At 42.2% G+C, this 20,377-nt stretch overlaps 1 protein-coding gene across 1 annotated transcript in view; it reads right to left on the minus strand.

Annotated features, from left to right (window-relative positions):
- The window catches only part of LOC112267074 (nectin-3-like protein), a 74,269-nt gene that overhangs the window by 24,178 nt on the left and 29,714 nt on the right, over positions 1-20,377 (minus strand). Inside the window, exon 2 of the mRNA XM_024445134.2 lies at positions 1,385-1,732. Coding sequence (XP_024300902.1) covers positions 1,385-1,732 — 348 coding nt within the window. The remainder of the gene's footprint in view (positions 1-1,384; positions 1,733-20,377) is intronic.

Consider the following 20,377-nt stretch of genomic DNA (forward strand, 5'->3'; position numbering starts at 1 on the left):
TAACTCAGAAAGTGAAAGTGGAGCTGGGCCAGACTGGAGTTTGCCGCAATGTCAGGCCTAGTAGCATCAGTTGGCATCTTCATTAATGCAGCTTTTTTTAAGTGTTGTCTTGTTAACTCTTAGAAATCTTAGCAGAAACTCAGTTTCTTAGAAAACTACAGGTTTCTCACTTCCTCGCCAGCAATAAAAATCCCAAACAAAAGGTAATTCTAATTTTCAGAGGTGGTGTATTATTCCTTTTCCATTGTTTACAGGTGGGGGCCATTAAAATGTAACCCTGTGCCTTTTGTGTGGTTAGGAGGAAGGGGGTGGTAGAGAAAGGGGGGGGGGTGTATTACCTGAAAGTAGACTGAACTCCTCTTATTAGATTAATATCTGTCCCAGACTACTTATTCTTACAACCGTCAGAGTCCTAAAAGACGTTGTAAGAAAGGGAAGCATTTTTTTTTTTTTTACTGCTACGAGCTTTTGGTTTTTATAACAGTGATTATTCTCAGAAGCGGAGAGTACCCACTCACAGTGTTAACAAATAAAACACCCCCAATAAACAACAACACAGTTAAGGAAGGCTGTGGAAGCCCAGACACCAGACAAATTACACTATTCCCCATGGGTCCTGGTCAAAAGGAGTGCACTAGAGAATAGGGTGCCATTTGGGACTCAAACAGAGTAAAGGTAGATGTGGGCTAATGGAAGGCTGTGGAGGCCCAGACACTGAGTCGAGTCAGGCAGCGTCCTGTCACAGCAGTACTTAATGTAGCCCTCATTAGTCATCCGAGTCTCAAAATGTCACCCTACTCCCTATATTGTGCCCTACTTTCACCAGTCAAAAGCAGTGAACTAAATAGAGAATAGGGTGCTATTTGGGACTTTGGTCTCAAGAGAGATACACATGAAGCCTGGCTGCAGCTTTCATCACTGTCCACAATCCAATCAACCATTATAGTGGTGGAAACATGCTGACCGCATAACAATCTTTAAGTTCACTTTCCACTTTCAGTAAGATGCTACTTTAATGTTTCCAGACGAATTGGAACCTTTACGTGTGGATTTGTTTATATTAAGTCAGTAAATCTATGAGGCATTTGGCTCCTACAGTAATAGCTGTATGAATATTTATCAAGGACAAGTCTGAATTGACCTCCGATTATTCATGGAACAGTGAGAAGATTTTCTGAGAAAGGACATTCAGGTAAAATGGAGCTGGTGCTGTATTCTTCATGGTGGGTGCAGAGTGTCTGTGTCCCAAATGGCACCCTATTCCCCATTTAGAGCACTCCTTTTGACCAGGGCCCATTGGGGCTGCATCCAAAATGTCCCCCTATTTCCTCTATAGTGCACCACTTTTGACCAGGGCCGACACAGTCTAAAGAGTTCCACGTACCGAGTATATTGACGGTGATGGATGCCTGCGTGTTTCCCAACGGGAAAGTCGCCACTTTACACGTGTAAGACCCAATGTCCTGAAAACCCACGCCTTCCAGGACGATGGTGGCATCGTGCACGGAGGGGTTCAGGAAGGACAGGCGCCTGGCGTAGTCTGGGGAGATGGAGATGCCAAACTGGGGGTTGAAGACGGCCAGGGTGATGGTGCCTGAGGGCAGGCGACGCTCCCAGGAGCTCTGGGTGAGGCTGAGGTTGGTGCCCACCTCCACCCTGCAGCCCAGAGTAATGTTCTTCCCCAGCACAGCACTCACCCTCCCTGGGACCAGCACCGCATTACTACTCACACCTATAGACAGGGGGAAGGGGAGAGACACAGTCAGCTAGATATAAACAAACACGGTTACAGGAGAGATCCATGTTGTTGAGAACAGTCATAAAAAGAAAGATTGTAAATCAGTCAAAAAGGAGAACAGCATAGTCTTACTTATTTTCAACTTTTATTACACTTTTTTTATTCTTCTTTCATGCTTTTATTCAGAAACAATCACCCCTTCCAAACCATAGAAACCAAACTGCCTTGATGAGATCTGCCTACATTATGAAACATACAACGTCAATTCCCTCTCATGTTACTCTTCCTATGGGAATGGGCTGACCTGACTTCTTTCTGGAACAACTAGTTGTGCTGTATGTTTGTGATATTAAGATGGTATTTCAACAGTTTAGCAAGGGCTGGGATTTAAGCTTTTTAGGGGGTTCATCAGGGAAAGGTGTCAGGGTCTGGAACCCCTCAGTGTGTGAACAACACATATTCAGCCTCCCCGTTCACCATATAACATTCTCACTGTCCCTGCTGCTAATTGTTAGAGCACCTTGCCATATAAAGTCAAAGCATTAACAAGAAAAAATAACTTTTATGGAAGGAGATTAAACATAACAAGCAATTTGAAATTTTTTCCCTGTTTTTGAAAGTCCCTTTCATCTGTGTCTATGCACACCACATATTTATTTGGAAGTTATTTTCAGCTTGCTGTAACATGTAAACGTGGGATTTTCATGGGGGCTGGCTGGCTGGTTTGGATGCTGTGATTGAGTAAAGGTGCAGAAAGCCAATGGAGAGAGGATGAACACATGATTATGGCACAATGCTGTCAACAGTGGGAATCAGCCGCTTCAATGGACAGAAATGAGGCAATGAAGCCCAACATGATTCAACAGTATTGTGTCCCTCTACTTTTTGTTTTCCTTTGCTTGGAATGTAGAAGTTTCATGATACAAGCCTACTAGGCTTATTTGATTTATAGTAGATAAGACACTAGTCTGTCTAGGGGGTGTACTTGTACATCAAGTTACAGAAACATGAGATACCGGTAGGCGCCTCCTGCCCTACAGCAGGCCTACTTCTTACTAGATAGGACTAACGCTTCATGCTGAAAGTTTGCAATAACTAGCTAATCTAACCATTTAAAAAAAATTGAGCAACACATGCCTAATGTAACATTTAGAAACACCACAGGCAGCAAAATCTGAATGAATCACTAGCCTACAACTTAATGAGGGAATATTCATTTGAAATAAATGTTAAATTACTGGTTAGTCCTATATCTAGAATCATGGGCAAAATCTATTCCAAAAAGGAAAAGACCCGAGTCAAATGTCTCTAAACATAATAACACCAATGAGTTATTGATACCCACATATATATTTAAACATTAAGTTTATATGAACTTTTACAACCCTGTCGTCTGGATTGAATTGTTGGGGGCACCCCTCATTGTAAATCTTGCACTAGCCTTGATGTTTTTACATGAACTGAATGCCATTCAAAACATTCAGTGTAAGGTCTAAGTTTTCTTAACACAATTTAAAAAGTTATATTTGGGAGATCTAAATTTCCACCTACAAATGTGTGTGGAGTAACCTAATAAAAGTGGCTGGTACTTTGGGATCCTTGGCATGAATATGAGTGGTAAACCACAGCTATGCTATCCTGGCTAAGAGGGAATATAGGCTCTCCTTCTCCCGCAATTGCAGGGATCATGTACATGCAGACGCACACACCCGTGATATCTATCCACTATAAAAACTGAGGGTGAATGTGCGAGCAATCTGTGCATGTGTGTATGATTATTTGTTATTCTTTAATTATTTGTTATTCTTATCTCTTACTTTTTGGGGGGTATTTTCTTAAAACTGCATTGTTGGTTAAGGGCTTGTAAGTACGCATTTCACTGTAAGATCTACACCTGTTGTATTCGGCATGTGACAAATATTATTTTATTTTATTCAGGCATTTTGTTTAGAGGATATTTTCTTATCTTTATTTTATTTAACTAGGCAAGTCAGTTAAGAACAAATTCGTATTTACAATGACGGCCTACCCCGGCCAAACAAGGACGACGCTGGCCCAATTGTACTCCCAATCATGTGATGCAGCCTGGATTCGAATCAGGGACTGCAGTGATGCCTCTTGCACTGAGATGCAGTGCCTTAGCCCGCTGCGCCACCCGGGAGCAAATGTGAATATGTGAATCATATAGCAAGCCTAGCTGGTGGGGGGTTGTAAGAGCTTTCAATGGCCAAATAGTGTGTGTGTGTGTGTGTGTGTTGCACCACAATGAGTTTTGTTGTGAGGTGGTTGTTTAGCGTCATTATGCCGTGATGTCACAGTATCCTGTGTGTATTGGTGTGGTTGAGTGCCAGGGTCAGTGTAAGCTACGCAGCCAGTCTCCAGTCCACTCAGAACACTGAGCCGGGACAACAGCTGCTCCTGCACTCTGACTATCCCTGGGACCAACGCACCCGGACCACGAAGTGCTTCTACTGGCCTACCTACCATAACAATGTCGCACGCACGCACACACACACAGGAGCAGGAGCAATACATAACCATGAAAACACAAGCTACTGTAACATGGGAATACATCAGTCAAAACAGACAGGAGGACAGGAGGGTAATAAAAAGAAACGCATTCAAACATACAGCTTTTTCTGTGCAGCAGTAGTAGGAGAGTGAGTACCCTGACATGCTTGGCATGTGTGACAGGCATGTTGATCCAGGCACATGCATGACACACGTCTCAGACTGACTGGGACTGGGCCACTACGCTCCGCTAGGCTAGCAGCATGCCCCGCTAGGCTAGCAGCATGCCCCGCTAGGCTAGCAGCATGCCCCGCTAGGCTAGCAGCATGCCCCACATACTGTACCTGCCACACAGTGCCACCATTCCTACATACATAGCTAGGCTACTACAACAAGGAACCAGCAAGACAGTCAGTGTCTCTATCTGCATCTGCGACTGCCTCCAAAATGGTACACAATTCAATTCCCAATATAGTGCACTACTTTTGACCAGAGCCCTATGGGTCTCGGTGAAAAGTAGTGCACTATTGTAGGAAAAAGGTTACATTTGGGACGCCCCCGCAGTCCAAGCAAGCATCAAGGCAGTGTGTCTTTCGGTTTCAGCCTCTGGGTCCAGGTCTGTCAAAGCACACAGGGAAACTAGACTCCATCTATGTTTGTTTTACAGAACTGCATTTAGGAGGGAGGGGAGAGTTTAGTGCTGCACCCACCCCCCTCCTCCCACCCCCGCCACCACAGGAGAGGAGACAGATGGCTTCTGCCTGGGACACCAATACTACAGCCAGGAGAGTGTGGCCGGCTAGGCTGTCTCCCAAATGGCACCTTACCCTGTTTATAATGCACTAATTTAGTTTTTGACAAGAGCCCTATGGGCCCTGGTTAAAAGTATTATAGAACAGCTCTAGGCCCGCAATCAATACAAATAATCCAACAATGAAATAGAATCTGGAAAAAAACTGGAGGTAAGTAAATGGGAACAGGGCGTTAAACAAAACAAGGCATGCTGTTCCACCAGGGAGGGAGAGAGCCTTTAAAACACAGACAACCCTGCGGACCAGACAGGAGTGGAGGCACTGTAGGCTGCAAGATGAGTTGTATCCCAAATGGCACCCTATGCCCTATGTAGTGCGCTACTTTTGACCAGGGCCCTAGTGGCACTATATAAGGAATAGGGTGCCATTGGGGAACGTATCCATTGTCTCTGTCCAATCCACTGCCTCTCTCTCTATGAAGACACAATCTGTTCACTGTTCTATTCTAGGAGAAGTAGGCTACTTTCATTTCAGATCTCACTTAAACAAAGCCATTCTCTTTATTTCTAGTCCTAGTTTTTATGCCTTACTTACAGCTGATATTTTGACGCATTCTGCACTTCACTCATTTTGATTATCCTCTGTTGTTTAATGTAGGAAGAGAATAATCACTAGTGATGCACCGATATGATATTTTTGGCCGATATCGATATCCGATATCTTCCTTGCCCCCAAAAAATGATACCGATATTTAACATTTTAGCGGCCATTCTAGTACAGTTAAATCGTTAACACACACACGCAGTGGTCTAAGGCACTGCATCTCAATGCAGAGGCGCCACTGCAGTCCCTGGTTCGAATCCAGGCTACATCACATCCGGCCGTGATTGGGAGTCCCATTGGGCGGCGCATTATTGGGCCAGCATCGTCCGGGCTTGGCCGGGTAGGCCGTCATTGTAAATAAAAATTAGTTCTTAACTGACATGCCAAGTTAAATAAAGATTACACACACATACAGACACACACCAAAAAGTTATTCTGCTGGTATTTACGTATGTCCCCATTACCAGTAAAACATAATCAAAACCTATTTCTTTCACTTACTTGCTGTGCTGTTTATTGTTCATTCGTTCAGTTGTTTCATTCTCAACCAGGATTTCTAAGGAAAGCCGTTTGGGTCTTTGCGTGTCAAAAAATATACTATTTAACAATATTTGACGTGTCAAATAACACTATTTGACAGCTAGCTAGCTCATGGATGCAAACAATGTTCTTCCCCAACACATAGCAAAACGATAATCTGTTTCAGTAGCTATATAGTTAGCTATATAGCTAGGTGTCATCATCTAAAATAACCCTAATTTATAAGACGGTTCTTATTTGATTAATGGTGGTTGGACCCATTTATGTGAAGCTAGCCACAATAAGGATTAGCCACAACAGTGGACTTTGCGGTTAGCCTTCAAAATAAAAGTATGGCATAATTCTACAATTTGTATTAATTTGCATCACTGTCAATGACATACTTTTATTTTCAAGGCAAACCGCAAATTCCACTATTGTGCCTAATCTTTATTGTGACTAGTTTCACAACACATAACCCGGTCTGGTCGAGCATCACTAGCCAGATGAAGCTAGCTGGCTGCTTATAACGTTAGCTTTGGGCAACAGAGTTAAGTAGTTGGATAGCTATTTACTTTCATGAACTGAAGTTAATTTTCAATTGGCGAACAACCACAGTGGCAACCTAGCTCATACTTACTAACAAGGATTCCTAAATCATTGCTAAAAATAATGAAAATGACTGCAGTTTCTACTGGTCATTGTTTTCAGGCTGGTTGTATTAGTGCCAGCTAGGTACCAAGCTAAAGCTAGCTAGCTACCCCAGAAATTGCAGCCGAACAAATGATGCTTTATTACCAATGTGGTATTGAAAACACATCGTTCGTGGCCGGTGTTTACTTGTTTGCAGACTTTTTAGTACAGCTTTGACAGTGATACTGTATATTGTTTGACACGCAAAGACCCAAACGGCATGCCATAGTATGTAAGTCGTGAAGCTGATAGCAGTGACACTATTACTGTGTAACTCCGGTAGGGCAACATCTGAAAAATAGCACACTTGGTAGTGTGTACCGGTGCTCGACCAGACGGCGAAAGCCAACATCACCCAAGACAGAGAACAGTTGATTTTCAAGGGCAATGAATTCCATTATCTTGGCGTTAATGGATTTCACCTTTGTCTCGCTGAAATGTTCTTACTCTTTCAAATGACTGCTCGACTTGTTGACTGCTCGATCCACACAGGAGACATTGTGGGCTAAGTTAAGAATGCTGTGTTACACGTGTAGCGCAACATTTTACGTGGTGTCATTACATCATGTAACTACATTATATTGGTAAGCACGTCAGCTTTGACATCGGTTGCACATCGACGTTAAACTAGACATCGGCATATACCGATGTTGGCATTTTAGCTAATATTGGTCGATTCCGATATGTTCACCGATATATCGTGCATCCCTAATAATCACCTAGCTCTCTTGCCCCCGCCTAAATTATGCAGAGTCTATTGGTTTCAATGGAATGTTTTGGAGTTTACAGCCCTGAATTAGCACGACCAAAGAAAAAGACTAGGGGAAGCACTGAAGCCTTCATGCATGGTAGTAGTTCTGGCATCAAATGAACAAGATGACTAAGGGAAAGAGGCCAAACAATCAATTGATGAATGTTATGACTACTAACATATGAGGACTCTCTCAGAGAATAGCATAAGCCTACTAAAGACAGGATATTACAAAGAGAGGAAGCAGAACTAAAATTGATATTAGGCCCCTATATGGATGGAAAACCTGAGAACCCATCAGGCAGGGTAGGAATGAACTCATGAAAAGGATATGCTATGCTGGCCCTTTGAAGTACACTTTCTGTTTGTTTCTCTCCCTCCTGACGCCACTAATTGTGACAAGCTGCTCTGATCGCTGTAATGGTAAATCAAAACCAGTTTGCTTGGCAACCAGCTTAAACATTCCACACTGGCCACTTGACGAGCCAAAATCCCCCACCCACACAGAGCTGACCCGGCCTTGGCCCTGATTTTCCCCAAAGAACCTACATGTTCCCTGGGTTGTTGTCCTCTCCTCTCCACAGTCTGGTCTGGAGGAAGCAAGAGAGACTCGGCACAGAGACAGAGACCCAAAGCTGCAGTACAAACATGAGCGATGGGATAAACACACCACGTAGATGTGGGTAAACTCCATGAATCGATTAGCATGTGAAGTAACACTCACACAGGACAGAACTAGACCTAAAGACCTCACAGTTGAGGTATGCAGACAAATTAAATCTGTGCAGGCGGGAGTGAGTTTAGAACAAAAACTATAGGGAACTAATGTGTAATGTGAGGATAAAGAAATAAAGAATAAAGAAAGAGTGAGAGAGCAAGAGTCAGAGAGGATGAGTGAGAGAGGAAGAGTGAGAGCGAGGTGAAGGACAGAATTGGTGATTAGACAATACAACGGAAAGGCTATACAAAAGGAAGAGTTGGGTTAAGATTTGAGAAGAGGGGGCAACAGAGACGTGGCTTTGGCCAGGCAGTCGGGCAGTGAGTCAGAGTAGAGGAGAACAAGGTCATGGCTGTGCATGGAGTCACAGGCAGGGAAGACAATAACAGTGAGAGCTTGGCCAGCACATCAATGAGTCAGCATTAGAGGTGGGGTCAAAAACAGACACCCCAAATAAAACCGGTCAGACAGATAGATACCCGCACACGAACACACACTGGCTAGGCTAAATGGCAATGTCAGAATTACAACTTGTGTTGTTAAATCATACAATACGGTTTGTATTTAGAACCCTTGTGATGATGAGTATAGCAGTACAGGAAGAAAATGTTGATGTTTACTAGTTTGACGTTAGAACATGCCTGCATACATTTTATGATGCGTTAACAGGTTAGACAGCTTCCAGCTGGTGGTACATGCTCTACAAGAGTGTGGAGGGGTGAACACAAGTTGAGCCCTTAAAAGGAGAATCAGTGGCAGAGCACTACCTTCCAAGTCTAACCTGGTTGCCATCGTGCAATCCGGACAAAGGTAGGTCAGTTTTGCTTTCCGGTCCTGATTGAATTTTGAATTTGTCCTCCCAAAAATCTGTATGCACACACACACTTCACACTCCCTGAGAGTTGAGTGGAGAGAATCAGAGGGACAGCAGGGTAGGGGAGTACTCAAGTTGGGCGCTCCCTTCACTCACATTAACCTGTGAGGGTATGATGAAACGCAACACAGTTTACAGAAGGCCCACTAGTAAAAAAAAAAGGAGTTTTTTTCAATAGGTTAGCTCAAATGACCAATTAATTAATTAATTCAGACAAAGAATGTGAGAACTGAGAATGCTCTACTGGCAAATAAATAACTTTTACAACCGGACACCATCTGTCTGGCAGTGAGTTATTAACCAAGGCACAGAGCTCTCACGATTAATCACTAGCTCTGAGAAGCTTACATCCATTTCCTGTATACTCACTCAATTCTTAGAGTACATAATTGGCAGACCGTTGTGTAACAGTTACCACTGTGCCAGCTTTTTCAAATACCATCCAATTCCCCCTTTATCTTGTTTCCGTCATTCTATAATTTTCCTATAATTTTTCATGTCCCCCAGACATAGGCCCTACACTAGGCCTAGTGCTGAAACACCAGGTGGTCACAAACAGTCACGATTATTTATTGATGTGAAGGTATATTTTTTGTTTCCACAAACTTGGGAAAGGAAGGAAATGGGACAATACAGAACAACATCTGTTTAAACAAACAATTAACCTACTGTTGGAAAGGTAGAAGGATGCACATTCTAAGATGGTGACATCAGTGCACTGTTGTCAAGGGCATGAATGTGAAGCAAACTGTTCCCATTGATCATCTACACGTAGAATCTGCTTAAACGGCTGACTTGCTTTTGGTAAAACCTTCAACTGATGTTTCCAGTTTCCACCACCCTCAAATCTCTCCATGGAATGAGAGGCAGAAACGTGGGAGATAATCACTTATCTCTAAGGGTGGGTTACTGTCATCGGCTCTCTTTGTAATCCTTGCCTCTTAAAACATTGCACACTCAGGAGACTCAATGGTCATTGAGTAGGCTTGGGCAGTATACCGCATATACAGTATAATGGGGTATTTGGAAAAGGCCAAGGATGGTTTTTCAATACAGTCAAAACTATTTATTTGATGTTTTTCAATAAATGTGATTATTTGTAGCTCCTTTTTAAGTTAACTTGTGCAATACGTTAGAGATAAAGCCGATTGCATTCTGAATTTCACATTATGAAGCTTACCGTAGTTCTCCAGAACAGTTGAGCCAGCCATGTGTTTGTTTGTAAATAGCACAACAGGAGACGGCGGGAGCTGGTGAGTCTATAGCATTCTAAATCTATTGGAGTGCCTCTGGTGTGCAGCACACGAAGTGATGAAGTTACACTTGTATGCAATTCACTACTAAATGTTTGCCATGAGATACAACGGGTTACCAACATATTCAAATAATTATATTTAAAAATTATATTAAAAACTTTATTTTGATTAATTTATTCATACTAATTCATCCTTCCACGAGATATAATCCTGATATACAAATATACAAATCTATGGTTGCTACACAAGCCGTCTGGTCGCTCGTTCTATCGGTTCGGATGCCAGAGACACAACCCAGTCGTTAAGTATTTTTGTTCTGTATCTATTGACGCGACCCAGTCATTCGTTCTAAATGTTCTATTGCCATTCTGGCTGGCAACATTCATATCCCTTGCTTGATAACTAGCCAACTACGGCTAACTTACAGTCATGTCAAACAGTGCAGCCAGAATAACAGCAAAGTAGCTGCATTTGTTTAAGCTGTTTTCTAGTGACATTTATTTGGATACATTCATAAGAATGAGTTAATGATGCGCGATTTCATCTGGCATAGAAAATATGCTCTCTCGTCAGGACACTGTTGTTCAGGAGCTTTTGTTTCGTTTTATCTGTTTTCTATAGATTTTTTTGTTGTATATATCCATAAAAATTATGCTGATTAATGATTTTGACTGGCTGAGAAAAGCTGCCTGTCTGTCTGTCTGTCTCGTCCCGACCCCTACTTGCTACTATGGGACAGTTGGAGATCGAATTTCAACATTGAAACAATGTTGAAATGTCAGAGAGACAGACCGCAAGTTTTATACATATCTCCGCTATTGAAAACCAATTGCTAGTCTAAAAGAAATGGGAGATAATGTCTAGATGCTTTTTACAGTGGAGATCAAGATTATAAATTGTCTGGCTGGGCTGATGAGACAGTGGATTGTGCAGTAAAATGGAATAGAGTAAATAGGCATTTCAATGTCATAGATTTAACTGGCGGTAACTGGTGGAATAGACACCAGCTGGAATATGGTTTTAACCAATCAGTGTCCAGGATTAGACTCACCCGTTGTAACGAATAATGGCTTTCTGCCAGAAGTCAAAGAGCTCTGGATTGGTTGTCTGTACACTTGTCAAGCCCTGTAACACTACCGCACCACACTTGGCCACTCCTGTCTCAAAATGATATCTGCCAAATAATGGACCATAAAAGATTAAAAAACAAAAATCTGTAGCTAGCTAGGCCTAGGTCTCTGACTGAATTTAGTGGACTCTAGTTTGAAAAACTAAAAGTACCAGACAAATGGCTCTCAATGGTGGGCTGGTATCCAGATTTTCATACTGGTATACCGTCCTTCTCTTATCCCGGAATTTACGGTATTACCAGATTTATGGTATTAGCATACAAGGGGCCAAAAAAACGCAAGAAAAGCCCATAGGAACAGAATGTGAACAAAATGATAACGTAATCACATAGACACTGTTAGATAAATGCGAACGAGCGAACACTAACAAACTATTTGAAAAGACAGGCAAATCCAGCTCATAAAGTTATACAAGCATATCTAGTAGCTACCAATGTTATTTTCGGTCAGTGCGAACATTTACAAGCGAAGGTGAATCAGAGAAATTGTGCAAATTAACAAAGTTGTGTTGCATGCTTTTCTGAAGTAAGAGCAGCCTGTGTACACGGAGCAGAGGGGAGAAGAACGGAGTAGGAAAAAAAACACTAGTAGGAAGCACAGGGGACAAATGGGACCTGTACAGACAACCAATCCTGGCTTTATTACAGAAAGAAATACTCCTCAGTTTCATCAGCTGTCCGGGTAGCTGGTTTCAGACGATACCGCAGATGAAGAAGTCGGATGTGGAGGTCCTGGGCTGGCGTGGTTACACTGCGGTTGTGAGGCCGGTTGGACGTACTGCCAAATTCTATAAAACGACATTGGAGGCAGCTTATGGTAGAGAAATTAACATTAAATTCTTTGACAACAGCTCTGGTGGACATTCCAGCAGTCAGAATCAGAATTGCACGCTCCCTCAAAATGCTCCCTCAACATCTGTGGCATTGTGTGACAAAACTGTGGACTTTTATTGTCCCTAGCACAAGGTGCACCTGTGTGATGATCATGCTGTTTAATCAGCTTCCTGATATGCCACACCTGTCAGGTGGACGGATTATCTTGGCAAAGAAGAAATGCTCACTAACAGGGATGTAAACAAATGTGTGCAAAAAATTGGAGAGAAATAAGCTTTTTCTGCATTCAGAACATTTCTGGGATATTTTATCTTTAATTTCTGGGATCTCATGAAACATGGGACTAACACTTTACATGTTGCGTTTATATTTTTGTTTAGTATAGCTATTTGCATGTATTGTCATTTCCAATGTCCTGAAATAACTTTCCACCGGCACCCGTATATAACAACAAATGGCCAACACGCGGTTGATACGGGTGCACAGTTGATGAAACCAATGATGCATACACCGGATGTGAAACACTCTCAAGCGATCAAAATGGGATACGATTCTCCTCTATTCAATATTGACCATGTAATGCTGACAAAGTTTATATTCTTAGAAAAGCCTAATTGACAAGTCTCCCCTGAACACTGAATATTTTTACCTTACAAATAGATAAACATCTTAGTTAGCTGCCTTGCCATTTGATCCCTGGTTCATTGAATGAGGGAATTATTTCATAAAGACATGAAAAGTATTTGGTTGTAATTGTAATGTTGCAGGGTGGCCAACCATCCTCCATGATATTCCAGGAGAGCTACTGGGCGTGCAGGCCTTTGCTCCAGCCCTGCTTGAACACACCACAATATAAAAAAAAATCAGCTGCTCAACATGGTTTGATCAAAAGCCTGCACACCCAGTAGCTCTCCAGATGGAGGGTTGATGGACCACATGTGTTTTATACAGTAGCCTATCAGTTCAGTATTTGAATTTGTGTGGGGTTCAGTGCATTCCTTGCTCAAGGCCACAACGGCAGGAGACACTGTATAATACATGGGATTAGAGACCTGTAGCCTTTCATTGTCAATACTCGTGATAATAAGGAATGTTATTTTGTGAAGTGGTTCCTTGAGTCATACAACACAATTTTCAGTCACCTTTTTTGGCCCATGGTGTGACAGACCTTTACTTTTTGGGGAGGACAAGTGACTTGAGTATTCAGACAAGTAAAACATCTGTTCTACTTGTCCAAAGGACAAGTGGCTAAAAAAGTTACTGTCAAGCCCTGCAACACTACCGCACCACACTTGGCCACTCCTGTCTCAAACAGATATCTGCAGAATAATGGACCATAAAAAATTAACCACACTAATGGACTCTAGTGTGGTGCGGAAAAACTCATTCTGATTGGCTGGTCTTGGATCCCAAGCTGGTGGGTCTAGGCCCTCCCAGGCCCACCCATGTCTGCCCAGACGTGAAATCTATAGATTAGGGCCGAATGAATTGACTTAAATTGACTGATTTCCTTATATGAACTGTAACTCAGTAAACTCGTTGAAATTGTTGCGTTTATATTTTTGTTCAGTATAGTTATGTCTCTCTTACTCGCTATCTCCTCTGGCAATGGCACAATGGCACATGCAGGTGATGCACACGCTATTACTTTTATTCCCCAGGATGAGCTTTAACTAGGAAAGTAACTCACTAACTAGGAATGAATATCAACAAATGTGCACATGCAGCTCACTTTGATCTAAATAATCCATCTTGCAACTGCATGATTGAAAGACCGCTCATGCCTGTCAATGCAGGCCTACAATAATTATACTCCGATGCGCTCAGAAAGAGATTGGGAGAACAATGTGCAACACATTGCATCCAGAGGACACTGATCCAATTATGATCGGAGTAGCCGAATTGTTTGATAGTGATTTGTGTGTGATTTGTTTTTACTTGTCCTTTTGGACAACTTAAATCTATATTATTATTTTCCACACAAGTGGAAAAGGGTTCATGTCAGCCCTGTGTTTCTATTGCTGCTTTTATGACCATGTCTTTATTGGGTCATATTTGTGCAATGTGAAAAAGCCATTTGGCCCAACACTAACTGTAATCTGCCTCCTTTCTTCCATGAATTGTAACTTGGAGAAGGTGTTAGGGTATTTCAGCCAGTTAATTCACGGCAGAAACAATCACATTGTGGAAGACAGGCCTTTCAGAGGGGTACGCTGACTCTTTCAGAACAACATTCCCAGTCAGTCCTCTCCAGGATCCTTGGATGCGTCTCAAATGGCACCCTATTCCCTTTACAGTTCACTACTATTGACCAGGGCAGTAGGGCGCTGGTCAAAAGTAGTGCACTATAGAGAATAGGGTGCCATTTAAGACACTGTCCTTTTCTCCTTGCTCCTTCAGAGCACCCCGCCTGACTGCAGCCCCTCTCATCCTGCCACATTTAATTAAAAAATCAGCGCTTAAACAAAAAATAAAAATCAATAGTGTTAGCGTACAGTGTCAGGATGGGTTGCAACCTCTCGACACAGTGGACTATATACTCTCTAGGATTTGTGAAGGACGATGTCTGCCAGTGTCCTTAAGCAATCCAATACATCCCTCCAGTGCTCAGAAGTCTGGGTCGTGTGTTATGATTGGTTACAGGGAGAATGTGGGACACGTTGGTGAAAATATGCAGTAACAGGGATATGAGTATAAGCCTAATTCAATTCCTCAAAGAAAACTGTCTAGCCAAATTGTTTGATAGTGATTTTTGTGTGATTTGTTTTTACTTGTACATTTGGACAACTTAAATCTATATTATTTTTTACCACACAAGCGGAAAAGGGTTCATGTCAGCCCTGTGTTTCTATTGCTGTAGATAGCTTTTAAAGATAATATATATTGTAAGGAAACACTTGACATTTTGGCAGCTCCAAATTAAGACTAAAGAGATGACAGTTAGGGGGAGTGAAAGGAATGGAAGAACTGAAGAAGGACGACTCGTGGTCTCGTCTCACACTCTGGTGTTTCTCAACCTGTTCTGTGAATGTGAATGAGATGGGCTAATTTGGTAGCTGAGGTGTCAGAGGGTCAGGCTAGGACCTGAGTCTTGCTCCATCAGAACACAAGTGTATTCTTATTTGTAGAATGGCGCCCGAGAAGATGGCTGACGTTTTACATGCTCCTAACCAACTGTGTTATTTTGTTCGTTTTTTTATGCATTGTTTGTACCTTCTTTTGAAAATTATTTAGCAAATAATGTTGCTGCTACTGTCTCTTACGGGGAGACAGGTAACCTAGTGGTTAGAAGATTGGGCCAGTAACCGAAAGGTTGCTAGATCGAATCCCAGAGCTGACATGGTAAAAATCTGTCATTTTGCCCCTGAACAAGGCAGTTCACCCACTGTTTCTAGGGTTAACTGGGAACAGTGGGTCAACCCTAGACCGTCATTGTAAATAAAAATGTGTTCTTAACTGACTTGCCTAGTTAAAACTTCTTATGGCTGGGATGGCAGTATTGAGTAGCTTGGATGAATAAAATGCCTAAAGTAAACGGCCTGCTCCTCAGTCTCAGTTGCTAATATATGCATATTATTATTAGTATTGGATAGAAAACACTCTAAAGTTTCTAAAACTGTTTGAATGATGTCTGTGAGTATAACAGAACTCATATGGCAGGCAAAATCCTGAGTTGAAATCAAAACAGGAAGTGAGAAATCTGAGCTTTGTATGTATTCACCAGAGTCCCCAATGAAATCCCCTTGAGATATTAATGATGTTGCAATGCCTAGGAGTTCCACTAGATGTCAACCATCAATAGAAATTGTAATGAGACTTCTATGGTGTTGTGGGAGTGAATGATAGCAGAATGCATCAGGTGTCTATCAAGCAGCCATTTTCTGATCACGCTTATTCCTCATGGTACCCACTTGCGTTCCATTGCCCATGAAGACAAGAAGAAATACTCCGGTTGGAACTTTATTGAAGCTAGATGTTAAAAACATCCTAATGATTGATTCTGTACTTAGTTTGAAATGTTTCTTCGACCTAGAATATAACTTTTTGAAGTTTTTGTCTGATGTAACGCTGACCAGAATGAGCATTTGGATATGTATACCAAACAACAAACAAAAGAACAAAAGAAGGTAACTAACAAAAGAAGGAATTTGGACATAAATAACGGATATTATTGAACAAAACAAACATTTATTGTGGACCTGGGATTCCTGGAGTGCTTTCTGATGTAGATCATCAAAGGTAAGGGAATATTTATCATGTAATTTCTTGTTTATGTTGACGCCATCGTTGCGGCTGTGGTGATTTTTACCTCTGAGCGCAATCTCAGATTATTGCATGGGTTTCTTTTTCCGTAAAGGGTTTTTGAAATCTGACACAGCGGTTGCATTAAGGAGAGGTATATCTATAATTCCATGTGTATAACTTGTATTATCATCTACATTTATGATGAGTATTTCTGTTGAATCGATGTGGCTATACAAAATCACTTGATGTTTTTGGAACTAGTGAATGTAACGCGCCAATGTAAACTCAAGATTTTTTAAATATAAATATGAACTTTATCAAACAAAACATGCAAGTATTGTGTAACATGAAGTCCCATGAGTGTCATCTGATGAAGATTATCAAAGGTTAGTGATTAATTTTATCTCTATTTGTGCTTTTTTTCTCTCTCTCTTTGGCTGGTAAAATTGGCTGTGTATTTAAGTGAGTTGATGGTGACCTAACATGTTCGTTTGTGGTGCTTTCCCCGTAAATCCTATTTGAAATCGGACACTGGTGGGATTAACAACAAGACTACCTTGAAAACGATATAAGATACATGTATGTTTGAGGAATTTTAATTATGAGATTTCTGTTCTTTTGAATATGGCGCCCTGTACTTTCACTGGTTGTTGTCATATCGCTCCCGTTAACGGGATTGCAGCCATAAGTAGTGAAATAAAGCAAATAGAAATTATGACCGAAAATAACTTCTGGACATCAGAACAGTGATTACTCACTACGAACTGGTAGAAGCTTTTCCTTTAACGAGTCCGACGTGAAGGATATACTACTTTCCTGGGAACAGGCCAAAATCCCTGTAATATGCGTGAAGAGAAGACAGAGAAAAAGGGGGCGGAGGTCAGGCTGCCTTCTGAGAATTCGTAGGCGAGCGAGTAAAACCCCACTGCCATCCGTTCTATTGGAAAATAAAATCGATGACCTACAAGCAAGATTAAACTACCAAAGGGACATTAAAAATTGTAATATCGTATTTTTCACCGAGTTTTTGGCTGAGCATATTTGTAAACAACAGCTGGTGCACGATATCTAAGGAAGTCTCAAGGTTTTGCTTGTCTGAGGTAGAGCATCTCATGATAAGCTGTAGACCACACTATCTACCTAGAGAGTTCTCCTCTATATTTTTCGTAGCTGTCTACATACCACCACAGACAGGTTGGCACTAAGACCATACTCAATGAGCTGTAAACCGCCATAAGCAAACAGGAAAACACTCGTCCAGAGGCGGCGCTCCTAGTGGTCGGGACTTTAATGCAGGGAAAGAAAGCCGTTTAATCAAATTTCCACCAGCATGTTAAATGTGCAACCAAGGGGGAATAAATTCTCGACCACCTTTACTCCACACACAGAGATACATACAAAGCTCTCCCTCACCCCCCATTTGGCAAATCTGACCATAATTCTATCCTCCTGATTCCTGCTTACAAGCAACAATTAAAGCAGGAAGCACCAGTGACTCAGTCAATAGAAAAGTGGTCAGATGAAGCAGATGCTAAGCTACAGGATTGCTTTGCTAGCACAGACTGGAATATGTTCCGGGATTCTTCTGATGGCATTGAGGAGTACACCACATCAGTCACTGGCCTAATCAATAAATGCATTGATGGCGTGATCACCACAGTGACTGCAAGTACATACCCCTACCCAGAAGCCATGGATTACAGGCAACATCCGCACTGAGCTAAAGGGTACAGCTGCCGCTTTCAAGGAGCGGGACTCTATCCCAGAAGCTTATAAGAAATCCCGCTATGCCCTCTGACGAACCATCAAACAGGCAAAGCATCAATACAGGACTAAGATCGAATCGTACTACACCGGCTCCGACGCTCGTCGGATGTGGCAGGGCTTGAAAAATATTACAGACTACAAAGGGAAGCACAGCCGAGAGCTGCCCAGCGACATGAGCCAAATAACTTCTATGCTCGCTTCGAGGCAAGTAACACTGAAACATGCATGAGAGCATCAACTGTTCCGGACGACTGTGTGATCACGCTCTCCACAGCCAACGTGAGTAATACCTTTAAACAAATCAAAATTCACAAGGCCGCAGGGCCAGACGGAATACCAGGACGTGTACTCCAAGCATGCGCTGATGAACTGGCAAGTGTCTTCACTGACATTTTCAACCTCTCCCTGTCTGAGTCTGTAATACCAACATGTTTCAAGCAGACCACCATAGTCCATGTGCCCAATAACACTAAGGTAACCTGCCTAAATGACTACCAACCTGTAGCACTCACGTCTGTAGCCATGAAGTGCATTGAAAGGCTGGTCATGGCTCACATCAACACCATTAACAGAAACCCTAGACCCACTAAAAATTTGCATACCGCCCTAACAGATCCACAGATGATGCAACCTCTATTACACTCCACTCTGCCCTTTTCCACCTGGACAAAATGAACACCTACCAACAAACTAACATGGTCCAAGCACACCAAGACAGTCGTGAAGAGGGCACATCAAAACCTATTCCCCCTCAGGAGACTGAAAAGATTTGGCATGGGTCCCCAGACCCTCAAAAGGTTCTACATCGAGAGCAACCTGACTGGTTGCATCACTGCCTGGTATGGCCACTGCTCAGCCTCCGACCGCAAGGCACTACAGAGGGTAGTGGCGTACGGCCCAGTACATCACTGGGGCCAAGCTTCCTACCATCCAGGACCTCTATACCATGAGGTGTCAAAGGAAGGCCCTAAAAATTGTCAAAGACTCCAGCCACCATAGTCATAGACTGTTCTCTCTGCTACCGCATGGCAAGCGGTACCGGAGCTTCTAAACAGCTTCTACCCCCAAGCCATAATACTCCGGAACATCTAATCAAATGGCTACTCAGACTATTTGCATTGCCCACTCCCCCTTCTTTTACACTGCTGTTACTCTGTTATTACCTATGTATAGTCACTTTAATAACTCTACCTACACTACTGTTCAAAAGTTTGGGGTCACTTAGAAATGTCCTTGTTTTTTAAATAAATTAAAATATTAAAATAACATCAAATTAATCATAAATACAGTGTAGACATTGTTAATGTTGTAAATGACTATTGTAGCTGGAAATTGCAGATTTTTTATGGAAAATCTACATAGGCGTACAGAGGCCAATTATAAGAAACCATCACAAATAACTTTCTTCTGAAACTCGTCAGTCTATTCTTTTTCTGAGAAATGAAGGCTATTCCATGCGAGAAATTGCCAAGAAACTGAAGATCTCGTACAACACGGTGTACTACTCCCTTCACAGAACAGCGCAAACTGGCCCTAACCAGAATAGAAAGAGGAGTGGGATGCCCCGCCCGGTGCACAACTGAGCAAGAAGACAAGTACATTAGTGTCTAGTTTGAGAAACAGACGCATCACAAGTCCTCAACTGGTAGCCTCATTAAATAGTACCCGCAAAACACCAGTCTCAAAGTTGTTAAGCTTTCGTTCTGAAGGTAGGTAAGGAGTCAAGCGCAGGAGAGCAGAGATGTCAATGTAACGTTTCTTTTAAAAGGCAAGTCCCAAAACGGTACAGGTACAATCACAAGACAATGGGAACTCACAGTACTCACAGAAGGAGAAATAAACCAACGCTCCTTCCTATAAATCACACACGTGAATAAACTGAGGGAAGCCTCCACACGCAACATGAAAATAATCCCACACAAACTAAAGCGGGGAAACAGGGGTAAATATACACACAGGAATTAAAGCTAATGCAAACCAGGTGTGA

This window comes from Oncorhynchus tshawytscha, linkage group LG14, assembly GCF_018296145.1.
Source record: "Oncorhynchus tshawytscha isolate Ot180627B linkage group LG14, Otsh_v2.0, whole genome shotgun sequence".
In the NCBI taxonomy this organism is placed as follows: domain Eukaryota; kingdom Metazoa; phylum Chordata; class Actinopteri; order Salmoniformes; family Salmonidae; genus Oncorhynchus; species Oncorhynchus tshawytscha.